This window comes from Ochotona princeps, chromosome 3 (assembly GCF_030435755.1).
Source record: "Ochotona princeps isolate mOchPri1 chromosome 3, mOchPri1.hap1, whole genome shotgun sequence".
NCBI lineage: Eukaryota > Metazoa > Chordata > Mammalia > Lagomorpha > Ochotonidae > Ochotona > Ochotona princeps.
The window spans coordinates 96821295-96834239 of record NC_080834.1 but is presented as its reverse complement, the minus strand read 5'-3'; the positions used below and the strand labels follow the sequence as shown (position 1 = coordinate 96834239).

The window sequence follows — 12945 nt, the reverse complement described above, 5'->3', positions numbered from 1 at the left end:
AACTTTGCCCTAACCATGCCATAAACAATGTGGAAACATCAGGTAAAGGATCAGTATAACATGGAGTCATACATAGATCTAAACTGTTTCAGAGAATCTGCATTTGAAGGCTGTTTTTGCTGTTTGGAGTTAATTAACTGAATCCATATGAAATGTGGAGTTTCAGACAGAGATTTTCTCTCCACACACATTTAACAACAGCAAAAATAACCAATTACTCACAAAAATAGTAAAAACTAAACACTGTCATTCAAAGAGTGAGTCACCCAGTCTGAAGATAATCAGTAGCACACCAGACAGACAGAAATATTCAAATGATAATAAATGTTTACTTCAATGAATTGTGGTTGCTGGGTTTTGTTTTAATGGCTTTGAACAATTCTTAACCACAGTTCGAGAAGATTCCATTAAACATTTCTTCTCTCATTCACAAAGTATGTTCTTGGCTTTAACTCTCTCATTGCAAAAAATTGGGGTCACCCAGGAAAGTGTCCCTCAGTGCTCACTGCTGTTGGTTTAGGGAAAGACGAATCATCATTTTACTATGAATATCACAATTTTATCCAAGGCACCAGAGAAGTGTGCCTACTAACAAGCCTCTTTTTGTGAGTATGGTCCTTTATAGTTTAAAAAGGACATTTGATTATCTATATCTATATCCATATCTGTATCTATATAATCAAAATTATATATGCAATCAAAAATATATATGCAATTTTATATGCAAATATGTGTATACTTATTTATGCAAACGCTTGTGCAAGAAGGTTGGGAAAGCTTCTTGGATGTGAAATGTGGACATTCTGGAAGGGTGGTCCAGTCAGAGAGGGCATGGAGACTCTTGGGTACCCCTGTGTCTTGCCATGTGTATGTCGCCATTGGATATTCATCTGGATCCTTCATAATATTCTTTATGATTAAACAATATATCTGGTTTCCTATGCTCTGTGAGCAGCTTCTACAAATCAACTGAACCTAAGCAAGAGGTACTGGAACCCCAGTGTGTGGTTTGTGGATCAAAAATCACGGTAGTGCCATGGTAGATAATCTTCGGCTTGTGCTAGTGTCTGAAGTGGAGGCAGAGCGAGCAGTCTTGCAGGGTGGAGTTCTCAACAGAAAGGATGTAGCTCTATGCTCAGATGAGCAGCATCGCAGAGTGAATTGTGAAATGCTTAGTTGGTATCCACCAGCGAACTGCTTGGCATATGTGGCAGAAAAGTCCTTTGCATCTGGTGGTATAAGTGTTTTGTGTTGAACTTATGAGAACAGTAGCAAAAAGTAATTTGTGGTTTTTTTTCCATCCAGATGAATAGATTTCCAGAGAACACCCTAATATACATTAACCAATCCAATCAAGACAATTATGCAGAAATGTTTCATTACAGAAACCCAATCAACTATGATCTTTTTCCAGCATATGTAACTTTCTGTTCTATTCTTTCCATTATTAACACTTCTAGTCAGTTGCTGAATGTCAGGTTGCCCGGCTGCCAGAAAAACAAAATAAAGTAAAAAAAAAAAAAAAAAAAACACTTCAATTCCAGGGTTTCCCTTCTTCAGCTAATTTTGTTGACTAACTGACCTGTACTTCCTGGGTGATTCCTCAGTTTAAAAGCCAACATGAACTCTGGATGACCATGAAGCTCCTTGGCAAATGTAAGGTAGTTTACGTTTTGTGGTTATAAATTTAGGTCCAGGTCAGATTAGATGACATATTATCCCGTTTACTACTCCAAACTGCCTTGGAAGCTAAGGAAGGAAAGGGCTGGAAAATGTGAAGGTTGTAGAGCCAGAAAATTTGAAGACTGCTTAGAGGAATGTGCTGACAGACTCTCCTGGGCAAAGATGTACTACACTTCTGTATTCTTTTTTAAGATTTATTTGTTTTAAAAGCAAAGTTCAGAGAGAGAGAGAGAGAAATATCTCCTGTCTTCTGGTTCACTTTGCAGCACATGGCTGCAGTGGCCGGGGCTAGTCCAGGCTGGAGCCAGGATCCAGGAGCTTCATCGGCACAGCCCCTCTGAGCACAGGGACCAAACACGGGCTACCCTCTCTGCTGTTTTCCCAAACCATTAGCAGGCAGCTGGGTTGAAAGGGAAACAGAAAGGATGTGATGAACTGAGAGCTTTACAGAATGCCACAAGCCACGGTGGCCAAAGCGGCTATGCCACAACGCCAGCCCCAATACTGTATTTTTATTGTAGGCTTTTGAAAGTTTCTTTCTTATTCTGCAATTATCTAATCAACAAGGGATGTACTCGGAGCGCTTCTGTGTTCCCTGAAGCAGGTGAAGACGCAATTATGAAAGCCTAGTTTTAAACATATGTTCAACCTATTATGAAGCTTGAGATTATGGAGAAGTCACCATCTTGTCTCATATCAGTTGCATGCGATTTTACTTGAAAAATTATAAAATCGAAATAATAGCAAATATCAAGAATTATTGCTATAGCTAACGGTGCTATTACTATTTTGTTTTTAACAATTTCTATTTTATTTTATTTTTATTACTATTATTACTAAATATTTATTTTTATTGGAAAGTCAGATTTACAGAGAGAAGGAGAGACATCCACTGGGTCACTTCCCAAGTGGCTGCCGCGGCTGTAGCTAAGTCAAACTGAAGCCAGGAGCCAGGAGTTTCTTCCAGGTGTCCCATGCAAGTGCACCAACCCAAGGCTTCTGGCCATCCTTGACTGCTTTCCCAGGCAACAAGCAGGGAGCTGGATATGAAGTGGAGCAGCCAGGACATGAACCAGGGCCCATATGGGATCCTGGCGAATGCAAGGCAAGAAATTCAGCCACTAAGGTATGGCATTGGGCTTTGATTTTATTATTTATTATTAAATGATTTTATTATTTTAACAATGTTTTGTTGTTTCTCAAAACTATTTTGGCAATATTCTACCTATGTCTAAACTGATTTTCATTTTTCATAAGTTTGAGGTTATACTCTCTCCGTCTCTGCTCTTGCTTTGTTTTTCAACTAGCCTGGCTCCCACACCTTCCTGCCTATTCAACCTAAATCATGCTTTCTTTCTAAGCACTGCCAAAGTATATGGTTTTCTAGTATCTTAGCTGGACTCGGAACTCATGTGAGCTGTCTCGCATCCAAGCATCTTAAATGACTTTGTGTCATACTTCCCAGCGCTCCTTGACTGTGTGACAAGAAAAAGTCTGTGACCTTGTTAAACCTCAGATTTCATATGAGGATTGAGCCGATCCTGCAATCCCAGCCCAGCTCACAGTATGATGAAATGAATTTAAAGGCTCTTTTGTCGGAAATCAAAGGTAAAGATATACAAAGCTGAAACATTGTTGCTTGTAAGTGTCTTTCAGGCTTTTAATGAACAGTCATAGCTAAGCCTTCATTATTTTCCAGAAAAAAGTGGATTTTGCTCTGTCTTGATATGGTCTTGAAATTGCCACAACTCAACGCTTCCCTTCCTTCCTCCTGGAGAGCGAATGTGCGCATGCGCTTACCTTCCCTTAAGTCTCGCTGTATCTTGGGTGATGACTTCTTTCCCATTGATAACCCGTGAACTTCTGCAGCTTCCATGTTCACTCCTGAAGGGACTCTGTCCAATCAAACATTTCATTTCCCATTAAACATGTTCACACACAATGATTACTTTTCTTAGGTTGCCTATAACTCTACATTGTATGTTTTTGTTGTACCTAAATCGATCAGACATTGAAGATGACATTAAATGTTCCTGCCTCCATGAAGTTCTTCTTCACTTCTTCTTTATGTATGCGCCATTTCACTGTCATAATTATCTTAGCAACCTTCCTTCCCTTAATTATATCCATAGCTTCATACCCTACCTGTAAGACTTTAGTCTCAACAGAGCAGGACAAATTTGCCATGTATATCTTTACCATATTCAGATATTAAGCCTTGGATATGGATAACATCAGTGAAAAATGATTGAACGGAAATTGTTCTTTTATGCATTGTGTATATGAAAACACAACGTGGTTTCTCACTGTTCTGACAAAGAAGATACAGGTTTGTGGCAGATTTCTCAAACACACAAAAGAAAGCAGACTGTCCTTTCGACACACGCAGATTAAGCTACTCCAAATATGCAAAAATGTTGCATGATTTGTGTTGCAAGAATAGGCTACCCCCAGATGAGGTGCCTGAACCCCAGTGAAAGACCACAGAGCTACGTGTAAGCTTTGGACATGCAAGTCCCGTGTGATGATACAGAATAAATAGCTTGCCTTGTCATTGGCTGATTCCCATTCTGAAAAGGACCATACTGCATCATAGGGTCACAAACATGTAACTCAAACAAGTCTACGTATTTGAGTTATTGAAGATATCGAAGTTGATTATAAGCTTTTTGAAAAATGAGGTCTCTTTATTTCTGAAATTGTTCATGGCAACCAATATTTTAAATTATAGTATGACCTTCTGGATGTCTTAAATTTGAAGAAATATAATACGGGAATTCATCATCAAAAATAAGATTTCATGATTTTTAACATTAGGACATGAAAACCAGCATCCGATTTTGTCTGATATGGAAATTCTAGAATCTCAGCAAGTCAGAGATCACCCGAGTCATCCTTTTCAGTTGAGGAGCAAATATGAAACTGCAAAAGGAAGATAAATTATGTAAGATAAAACAAAACTGTTGGTAAGAAATGGGACGAGGATCAATAACATAATTTGTAGCTCAAAAATGTTTAACCTGCATCATTTTTTTCCAGTTTCAGAAGCTCTTTACAATAACGTCTGCCTGTGAATATTTTTTCTCCATAAGAGTGAAAGATGCGAACTCACCGATTCTCATCCTGGCGCCCACCGTATCTGTTCCAATAATTCTGTTAAAATTACGAAGAAAGTTATATTTTTATCATGAGAACACAGATATGATATACAATTTGGAAATACATTATGTAACACTCCAAAATTCTAAAATATTAGGAAAGTTGCATAGTGCATAAAGGTGCAACATAGCTTTTATTAAAAAAATCAATAAACAAGAAGGTTCAGATTGGTACAGTTCTATCAAAGACAAAATGGAGAATGAGTAAATTAAAAGACAGGCATGAAGTTAGTCTCATCATTCAGACTTCTGTCAAAGAAAGTAACTTAGAATGTGGTACCAGTGACACTTAAAGCACAATTAACCTGAATTGTGTTTATGAATATAACTAATTGTAAAAATATGGCTTGATTACTCAACTACTCCATATTGTGATACAAAGTGTAATTCAGGCATTTTCCAAAACCTCTGGGAGCAAGAGGTATGGCCAAATATAAATATGTTAGTAGTCACATTAGGAATATTTCATTGAAATTAATCTAATTTTTAAAATATCTTCAAGTCAACATGGTATAGTAAGAAAGAACTGAAAATCTTGAAAATAAGATATATTACATATAACAATTTTAAAAGCATATTAACATGTACTTTGTATAAATAACATTTTTAGTAGTAATCAAAAGAAAAATGCATAAAGACCATGGTCAGGCATTTTAAAGGAGAGAGACAATTATTAATAGGTTAAACAATTACTTTTACTGATCATCAAATGAATACAAGTGAAACAATAATGATGCATCATTTTACACATAAAACATAAGCAAAAAATGCTATTTCTCATTGCTGATAATTTGTGTTTAGTTGATACTTTTATGCATTACTAAGAGCAGCAAACATATCAGAAAAGCTATCTTAGAAAACCAATTTAGTTTAAAGAAATCTAAGGCCTCTGATGGCAGACTAATCTCACTCCTGGGAATTTATCCTGAGGACATAGTTGGATAGAGAGAATTTCCTAATGCATTGGGCAAGGCAAAAGAAAAACAGAACCAAATCAAGTAGCTACAGCAGGAGAAGGCCGTTTAGGAATCATACATTACTTCTATATATGTAGCTAAAATGATTTTAAAGGATATGCAAATATAGAAATCATCTATCTTGATCTTCTTAAATAAAATCAGCACACACATCTATTTGCCTATAACACCAATTGTATAAAAATGTATCTTCTTGGGCCCGGCAGCATGGCCTAGCAGCTAAAGTCCTCGCCTTGTACATGCCATGATCCCATATGAGCGCCCGTTCTAATCCCAGCAGCTCCACTTCCCATCCAGCTCCCTGCCTGTGGTCTGGGAAAGCAGTCGAGGACAGCCCAGAGCCTTGGGACTCTACACACACACGGGAGACCTGGAACAAAGTTCCTGGCTCCTGGCTTCGGATCGGCACAGCACCAGCTGTTCCGGTCACTTGGGGAGTGAATCATTGGACGGAAGATCTGCCTCTCTGTCTCTCCTCCTGTCTGTATATTTGACTTTCCAATAAAAATAAAAATAAATCTTTAAAAAATGTATCTTCTTGCAAACAATGAAAAATAAACCATACAGAAAGGTTGAAAAAGCCAGCAACATGCATGGTAGAATTACTCTGTACTTTTTAAGCCTCCTTAATGTTGACGTCATAAACAAGCGTTAAGGAGAAATTATGAAATATCAAATATCTGGAGAGAGAAAGAATACTGAGGCAAAATATTTACATACACAATACTCCTACCAAAACTGTTTGCTTTTGACCTTGGACTTCAGTAATGTAGAAATCTAAGAAAGTCTTTAACCCCAATCTGCAACTCAGGAAGGGGATTAGAAACCTTAACACATGGGGTTGCAAAATCAAAACAGCAACAAGAATTCGACTGAGTTGTTCTGTTACTAAATTTCTTTTGTTTTTTTGTTTTTTTCTTACCGGCTCAGTGTATGAAAACCCCAGGCCCTCTGCAGCTGACTTTATCAGTTCAGATTCAAGTTTATGCCGTTTCACAAACATCGCTAAATCCTAGACAAAGCAAGGGGAAATGGGCAAAGAAAGGCAGAAAGAAGGACCAAGAGGAAGCAAAGCAAATGGACGGAAGGCAGACGAGAAGATGGGAGGAAATAAGGAAGAAACAGACACGTAGGAAGAGAGAAAGAAAATGTGTATTTAAATAATAGATATGAGGTGTGATAAATATGAAAGTGTAAATATTTTTCATGACATCACAAATCAGTTAAGATAAATATTCAGGGCTTGCAAAAAGTTCCACATCTACTGATTATTATAAAACAGCAAAAATGAATATGGCAAAATGAATCATGTTTGAAAGAATTTAGTTCTATAAACTTCAGAAAACTGGTAGATGTATTTTAAAATTTTTTAAGTTATTTTTGATGATGCAGTTTTGCATGTATATGGGATTCTTCCTCTTCCTCCCCTTTCTCCTCCCATTTCCCCCTTCCCCATTTCTCCCAAATTATCATAGTACTACAGCCCCTTAGTGACACTTACAAGTTTAAGTTTCTGCTATTTAAATGTATCATGGCATGATAGGTACAGAGAGAGTAGAAAATCTAGTGTTGTACTGTAAAGGTATATTTAAATGCTTCCCTGGGAGTCCTACTTTTATTTGGGAGTAAAGATGCATACTGCAATGTATATTTATATTTATACATGCTAGTCTCCATTATACAGCTCATCCATTGAAATTATGTGAATATCTGATTACTTTTATCTACTTATTTTGTACTTCACATGAAGGTTATCTTATGTCAGAGAGAACACAAGATCTTTGTCTTTTTTGGAACCACTTTGTTGCAAATTGTAAGATTTCTTTCCTTTCTATAGGTATATAGTATGCCATAGAGTAGATGTAACATAGTGTATCTTTTTCACCTGTTGCTGGGTTTGGGGCTGGTTTCCATATTTTTGCTATTTTGGATTGTGCTGCTATACAATGTAGGGTTGAGGTTGCTTTCTCCCTACCCCAGAGCACATACACAGCTTCTTCTCAGAACTGGAGTCTCACCTCTCTGGCTTCAATGGATTCTGGGTCCACGCCATTATCCAGCAGACCCTCATAGTACTCTACATTGTCGAGGACGTCCTCATCATCCGGATGGAACAGAAGGTAGGCTTTGGCACATTCCAAGGCTTTCACATACTCACCAACTGGAAGACCAAACAGTTGCAACAATAGAGTCAGCCAAGAGGATTTTGAAAGCAGACTTCCACATGTCTTTAGAGTTACTATTGAACATCAGGAGGAAGGACAGTAAACTGAGCCTGAGCAGTGGAAGGAGAAACAGTCCCAACAAACAGACATGGCTTCAGGTTTTCAAAAGGGATTATCTTTAGCATGCTGTGACACTAGACATATTTGCATGAACCATTAAATCTTTCTATCAAAAATTGCTTGGTGACAATATTTATTGACAACTGAGTTAATAGAGAAAAACAACAGGACTATAAGAGTTAATTCTGATGTTTTTGTCATTTTGGAATAAAAAAGCATCCTGAAAATGATCTACAACAGTTGTATCATCTGATGTGAGTGACAAGATGTGTTAAAAGGTTATTTCTCTTTGCTGTAAAGCTTCTGGTCAACTGGTACCATTAATGCAAGTCCTTCCGGCAAATATATATAATCAGAGATGGCTCTGGGTTTCTAATAGGGCGAATCAAAATTAGCAAATCTCTTAAGTTCTTTTGATTCACTGCTGAGTACTTGGATAAATTATGTATTTATGCCACCAATTTGAGGATAGGTTCTATCTTATTTTTGTAAAGAAAAACGATTTTCCAAAGTAGCTTCAAAATATTAGCTTGATATGTTTTTGTATTATTAACTAAAAGAGAAGCATGCTATTTACCATTAACATTTTTAGAAGATAATATAATAAGAAAAAAATAAACCAAGCAATATAACCTGCCAACAATCTAAGTACCTTGACCCAAGATGAAGTATGACAATCATGTTAGAAAATATGATATCTAAAATCAATTTCAGCAATCCTGATTTTACAAATTGGTTTTAAATAGGAGAAAAAATAATTTTATCTCTCTATCAAAAATATAATATGGGCCTGGCGTGATAGCCTAGTGGCTAAACTCCTAGCCTTACATGCAACAGGATCCCATATGAGTGTCAGTTAGCACCCCAACTGCTCCATTTCCCTTCCAGCTTGTGGCCTGGGGAAGCAGTAGAGGATGACCAAAGCCTTGGGACCCTGTACCTGCTAATGGGAGACCAGGAAGAAGCTCCTGGCTACTGACTTGTGACAGGCTCAGCCCCAGCCTTTGCAGCCACCTGAAAAGTGAACCAGTGGATAAAAGACCTTTCTCTCTGTCTCTCCTTCTCTCTGTAAATCTGACTTTCCAATAAAAATAAATAAATCTTTAAAACATATACATATATAAAATACAAATGGAAACTATATTGAAATAATGATTTTTACCTATAGATTGGGAATATAAGAAAACTTAATAATCTGTTCTGTTGAGAAATGGGAAATATATTTCACATAGAGGGCAATTTGGAAAAATCTGTCAAAATTACAAAGAAAGAACAGGTGTTTGGTGCAGCAGTTAAGCTGACACTTTAGACACACCTGCATCCTTATCTGAGGATCTGGATTTGAATCCCAACTCCTTGCTAATGGTCACCCTGGGATACAGCAGGGCTCAAAGACTGGAGCCCTTGCCATCCATGTAAGAGACCCAGACTGACTCCAGGTTCTGGCTTCTTCCTGGGTCAAATGGAGGATCTTTGTCTATCTCTGTCTTTCCAATAAAAGAAAATCATTTCAAAAATAACAACTAAATAAGCCCTTTGGCTGAACAACTGTATGACATGTTCTGTGCAAGAGAACATAAGTATCTGCATGTGTTCTTGTAAGCACTGTTAAACACAATCAGATTCTAGTGCATGGAATTAAATAATCCCAATTATTTAGTCTTTGAATCCTGCAACTGTACATAACTTTAAAATCACACAAAGTTTAATCTATTTCATTTTCAGACAATAACCACAGCATTAGCTTGTACGTTTTGCCTACCAGGGTTTCACCTGTTCTTGTTCTGAATGCAGTAATGAGAAATAATAAAGAATATACGTACTGCCCTCCCACCCCCATGGCTTTGATGCCAACCTCAAGAAAGCAAAGACTAAATCATAGTAACGCAATGTCAGTGCCCCTGAAAAGTAAACCCCTGCTGAGTTCATGGATGATACACACTTTACCTCGGTAGTAGGCAAACTGTAGGTAATCATAATGCAGAGGAAGAAAGTTCTCAATCGGTGAGAGGCGCCCAGGACGGGTGGCGAGTTCCCTCACACATTCATGCTGACAAACCAGTACCTGCATGTAGTGATCTGCAAAACAAGAGTCCATCTCACTCAACTCTGCTGAAAACTCACATTTCAAGTCAAAGTCAAGTTGCATGAGACATTCCTAACCTTACCTCACTGTGTGAACCCAAAACCTTTTCATAGGACAAGCAAGTGAAACCTCCTTGCAGGTGAACAAACATCAAAGTTCCCATGGCTGCTGGTGCTTCTCTGTACTGCGGTCTCCTCCTGCCATCCAATCTCTGTTTTAATCCTTCTGAAAGTGACGCACTAGTTCACTGCACTCACATCCAGCTGAATGCTGAGGTTCTGACTTAACAACTCCGGGGCCTCTCTTTGGATGTTTGAGACAGTCTGAGGTGTCTTAGAATTTGAACCAGAAGTTCCTACCTTGGTGATGTTGACAAACAGTTCACTGAAAGAATCCACTATGTACATGGAGAATATGTGATGGAAAACAAAGCAGAAATGTCCCTTTCTGTTAGCATTTGCAAGTCAAATTGTCCTATGGGTGGGGGGGGGGGGACAATATTTCTTCTATTGATCAGCATTCTTTTCTACTTAGGTATAAATGACTCTATCACCTGGACATGCTGTATTCCAGCCACAATGTTCCTGTCTACCACCTGAGCATTGTATATGCTAGTAATGATTAATTTCCTCTTTCTTTTCTTTGCTTCCCTTTCTGCTAGTTCCACTTTTCTTGCTTGCCAACAAACTGAGGGTGGTGAAGGGCAGCCATTTTCAGCACCCTTTGCGTTGATCCTCTGTGTCCTCCAAGCACGAGCTGGGAAAGACTACCAGAGGCGGAGTCTCAGAGCAGAAAGCGCCTCCGTGAAGGCAGCAGCCATCTTTTCCACAATGAGAATGCTTTTCTCACATTGATACTGAACAGATTCCCTCAGGGATGATGACAGAATCTCTGCACTTCAGGGCTCTACAATTTAACGTACAACAACTGCCTTCTGTCAAAAGGTTCTGTTTAGTCCACGTTCAGCTTGGATCCTGATGATCTTGCAGAGGTAACACAAAAATACAACTGTGCCGCTTTTTCATACCCTGGCTAACACAACACTATGGAGCACAGCCAAAAGAATCCATCAAGTCCATTTGTTACTAATCTCAGTGGGAGACTGTGATGGGAAGAATAGGTTGTATTTATTTGATTAGCATACTTGAAATAAGTAGGAAGGAAGGAAGAAAATCAACAATGTTCAATTGTTTTCTCATATTTAACTGAAAAGTTGCATGCCTTATTAACTTACTATTATTATTATTTTCTTGAGAGAGAATGCTGGTTCACTTCCCAAAATGCTTGGCAATGCTCGGACCTGGGCCAAACTGATGCTGGTGGGCATCAAAAACTCAACTTGGATCTCAAGGAGATGGCGGGGACACAATTATTTGGGTCATCACTTGCTGTTTCCAAGGGCGCATACTGAGTGGAATCTGGAGTCTGAAGTGGAGCCAGAACTGGAACTGAAGCACCTTAGAGAAGAACTCCAGTGCCCCAACTGGCTGTTTGAGCACTAGCTCAAATTTCTGCCCCTGTATTTCTTTTAATGTACATTCTTCTAATTCCAAACAACAAGGTAAAATAAAAGATTAGAGACATCTTCCAAGGACTCACTCTGAATGAAGTGTTTGTCAAAGAAAAATATAAATTGCAACAAAATAAGGGTAACATAGCAACATCATTTAGGGCTCTATCAAGCAGGGCTAATAATAAATAACTGCATTTGGGAATCATCGGTATTTTTCTTCAGCATTTATTGTCTCCTCTAATTCAAAAGTTCTCAAGTATTCTGATTTTTTAATACATTCAATATTTGAAGTTTGTTTTACTTCTAATTTAGAATGATTTCAACAAAAAAAATCAAATAATTAGAGCTGTCATTTTATTTTTTATTGGCTTTTTTTTCAAATGCTTTCCATCTCAAATGCCACTGTGTAATTAACATGTCAAGACACTGTGTGGGAATACTTATATAAAATTATCTTCACATAATAAATTTGATTTGTTCAAATTCCCAAGGCTTACTATGTTTTTGTCATTGACAATACTTTATTTAGATTTCAGGGAATATGACCCATTTGTTTTAAAGCATGTTCCTTGATTGATAGCTGTAGAATCGGAGGGGATAATTTTGTTTACAATGAAGAACCATGTCAATGTTCAACAGGCTAATCCTCCGCTTTCAGGCACTCAGATGCATCCTAGGCACTGATTTGTGTCAACAGCTGCTCCATCTTTGATTCAGCTCACGGCTTCTGGCCGGGGCAGGCAGCTGAAGATGGCCCAACAGCACTGGGACCCTGGACCACATGGGAAACTCAGAAGAAGCTTCTGCCTCTTGACTTTGGATCAGCTCAGCTCTGGGGCGGGGGGATGAACCAGAAGATGGGAGAGTTTTCCCTTTCTGTCTCTTCTCTCTGTGTACATCTACCTTTCAAATAAAAATAAATACATCTTTTTAAAAAAGGAAGTAAAGAGCCAAAATTTAGGACTTCTGTTTTTTTAGCAGCAACCACTATGCCCTGGAGTATCTTTAACAAGTCAAAACATGAGAATCTGTGGGAAATTGTCAATTTCCCTTCCTCATATCTAGAACATTATCCAAAAACTGTTTTGCGGACACAGTTAGAGGCACATGTACAAGAGAGGGTGGAGGCAGGGCACATGCATGCATAAAACTAACACATGATGAAACATAATAACAGAAACTCCTGCCATGCCTTCACACTCCCCCCAAATGTACAGATATACTCAGCTCTTAAAATAAAAAT

General features: G+C 38.1%; 1 protein-coding gene across 1 annotated transcript in view; it reads right to left on the bottom strand.

Moving 5' to 3' along the window:
• P3H2 (prolyl 3-hydroxylase 2) overlaps positions 1–12945 on the bottom strand; it is a 147450-nt gene that overhangs the window by 16127 nt on the left and 118378 nt on the right. The window contains exons 4-8 of the mRNA XM_004577782.4: positions 10051–10182; positions 7837–7979; positions 6741–6830; positions 4796–4836; positions 3484–3578 (exon numbers count right to left, since the gene is read on the bottom strand). Coding sequence (XP_004577839.2) covers positions 3484–3578; positions 4796–4836; positions 6741–6830; positions 7837–7979; positions 10051–10182 — 501 coding nt within the window. The remainder of the gene's footprint in view (positions 1–3483; positions 3579–4795; positions 4837–6740; positions 6831–7836; positions 7980–10050; positions 10183–12945) is intronic.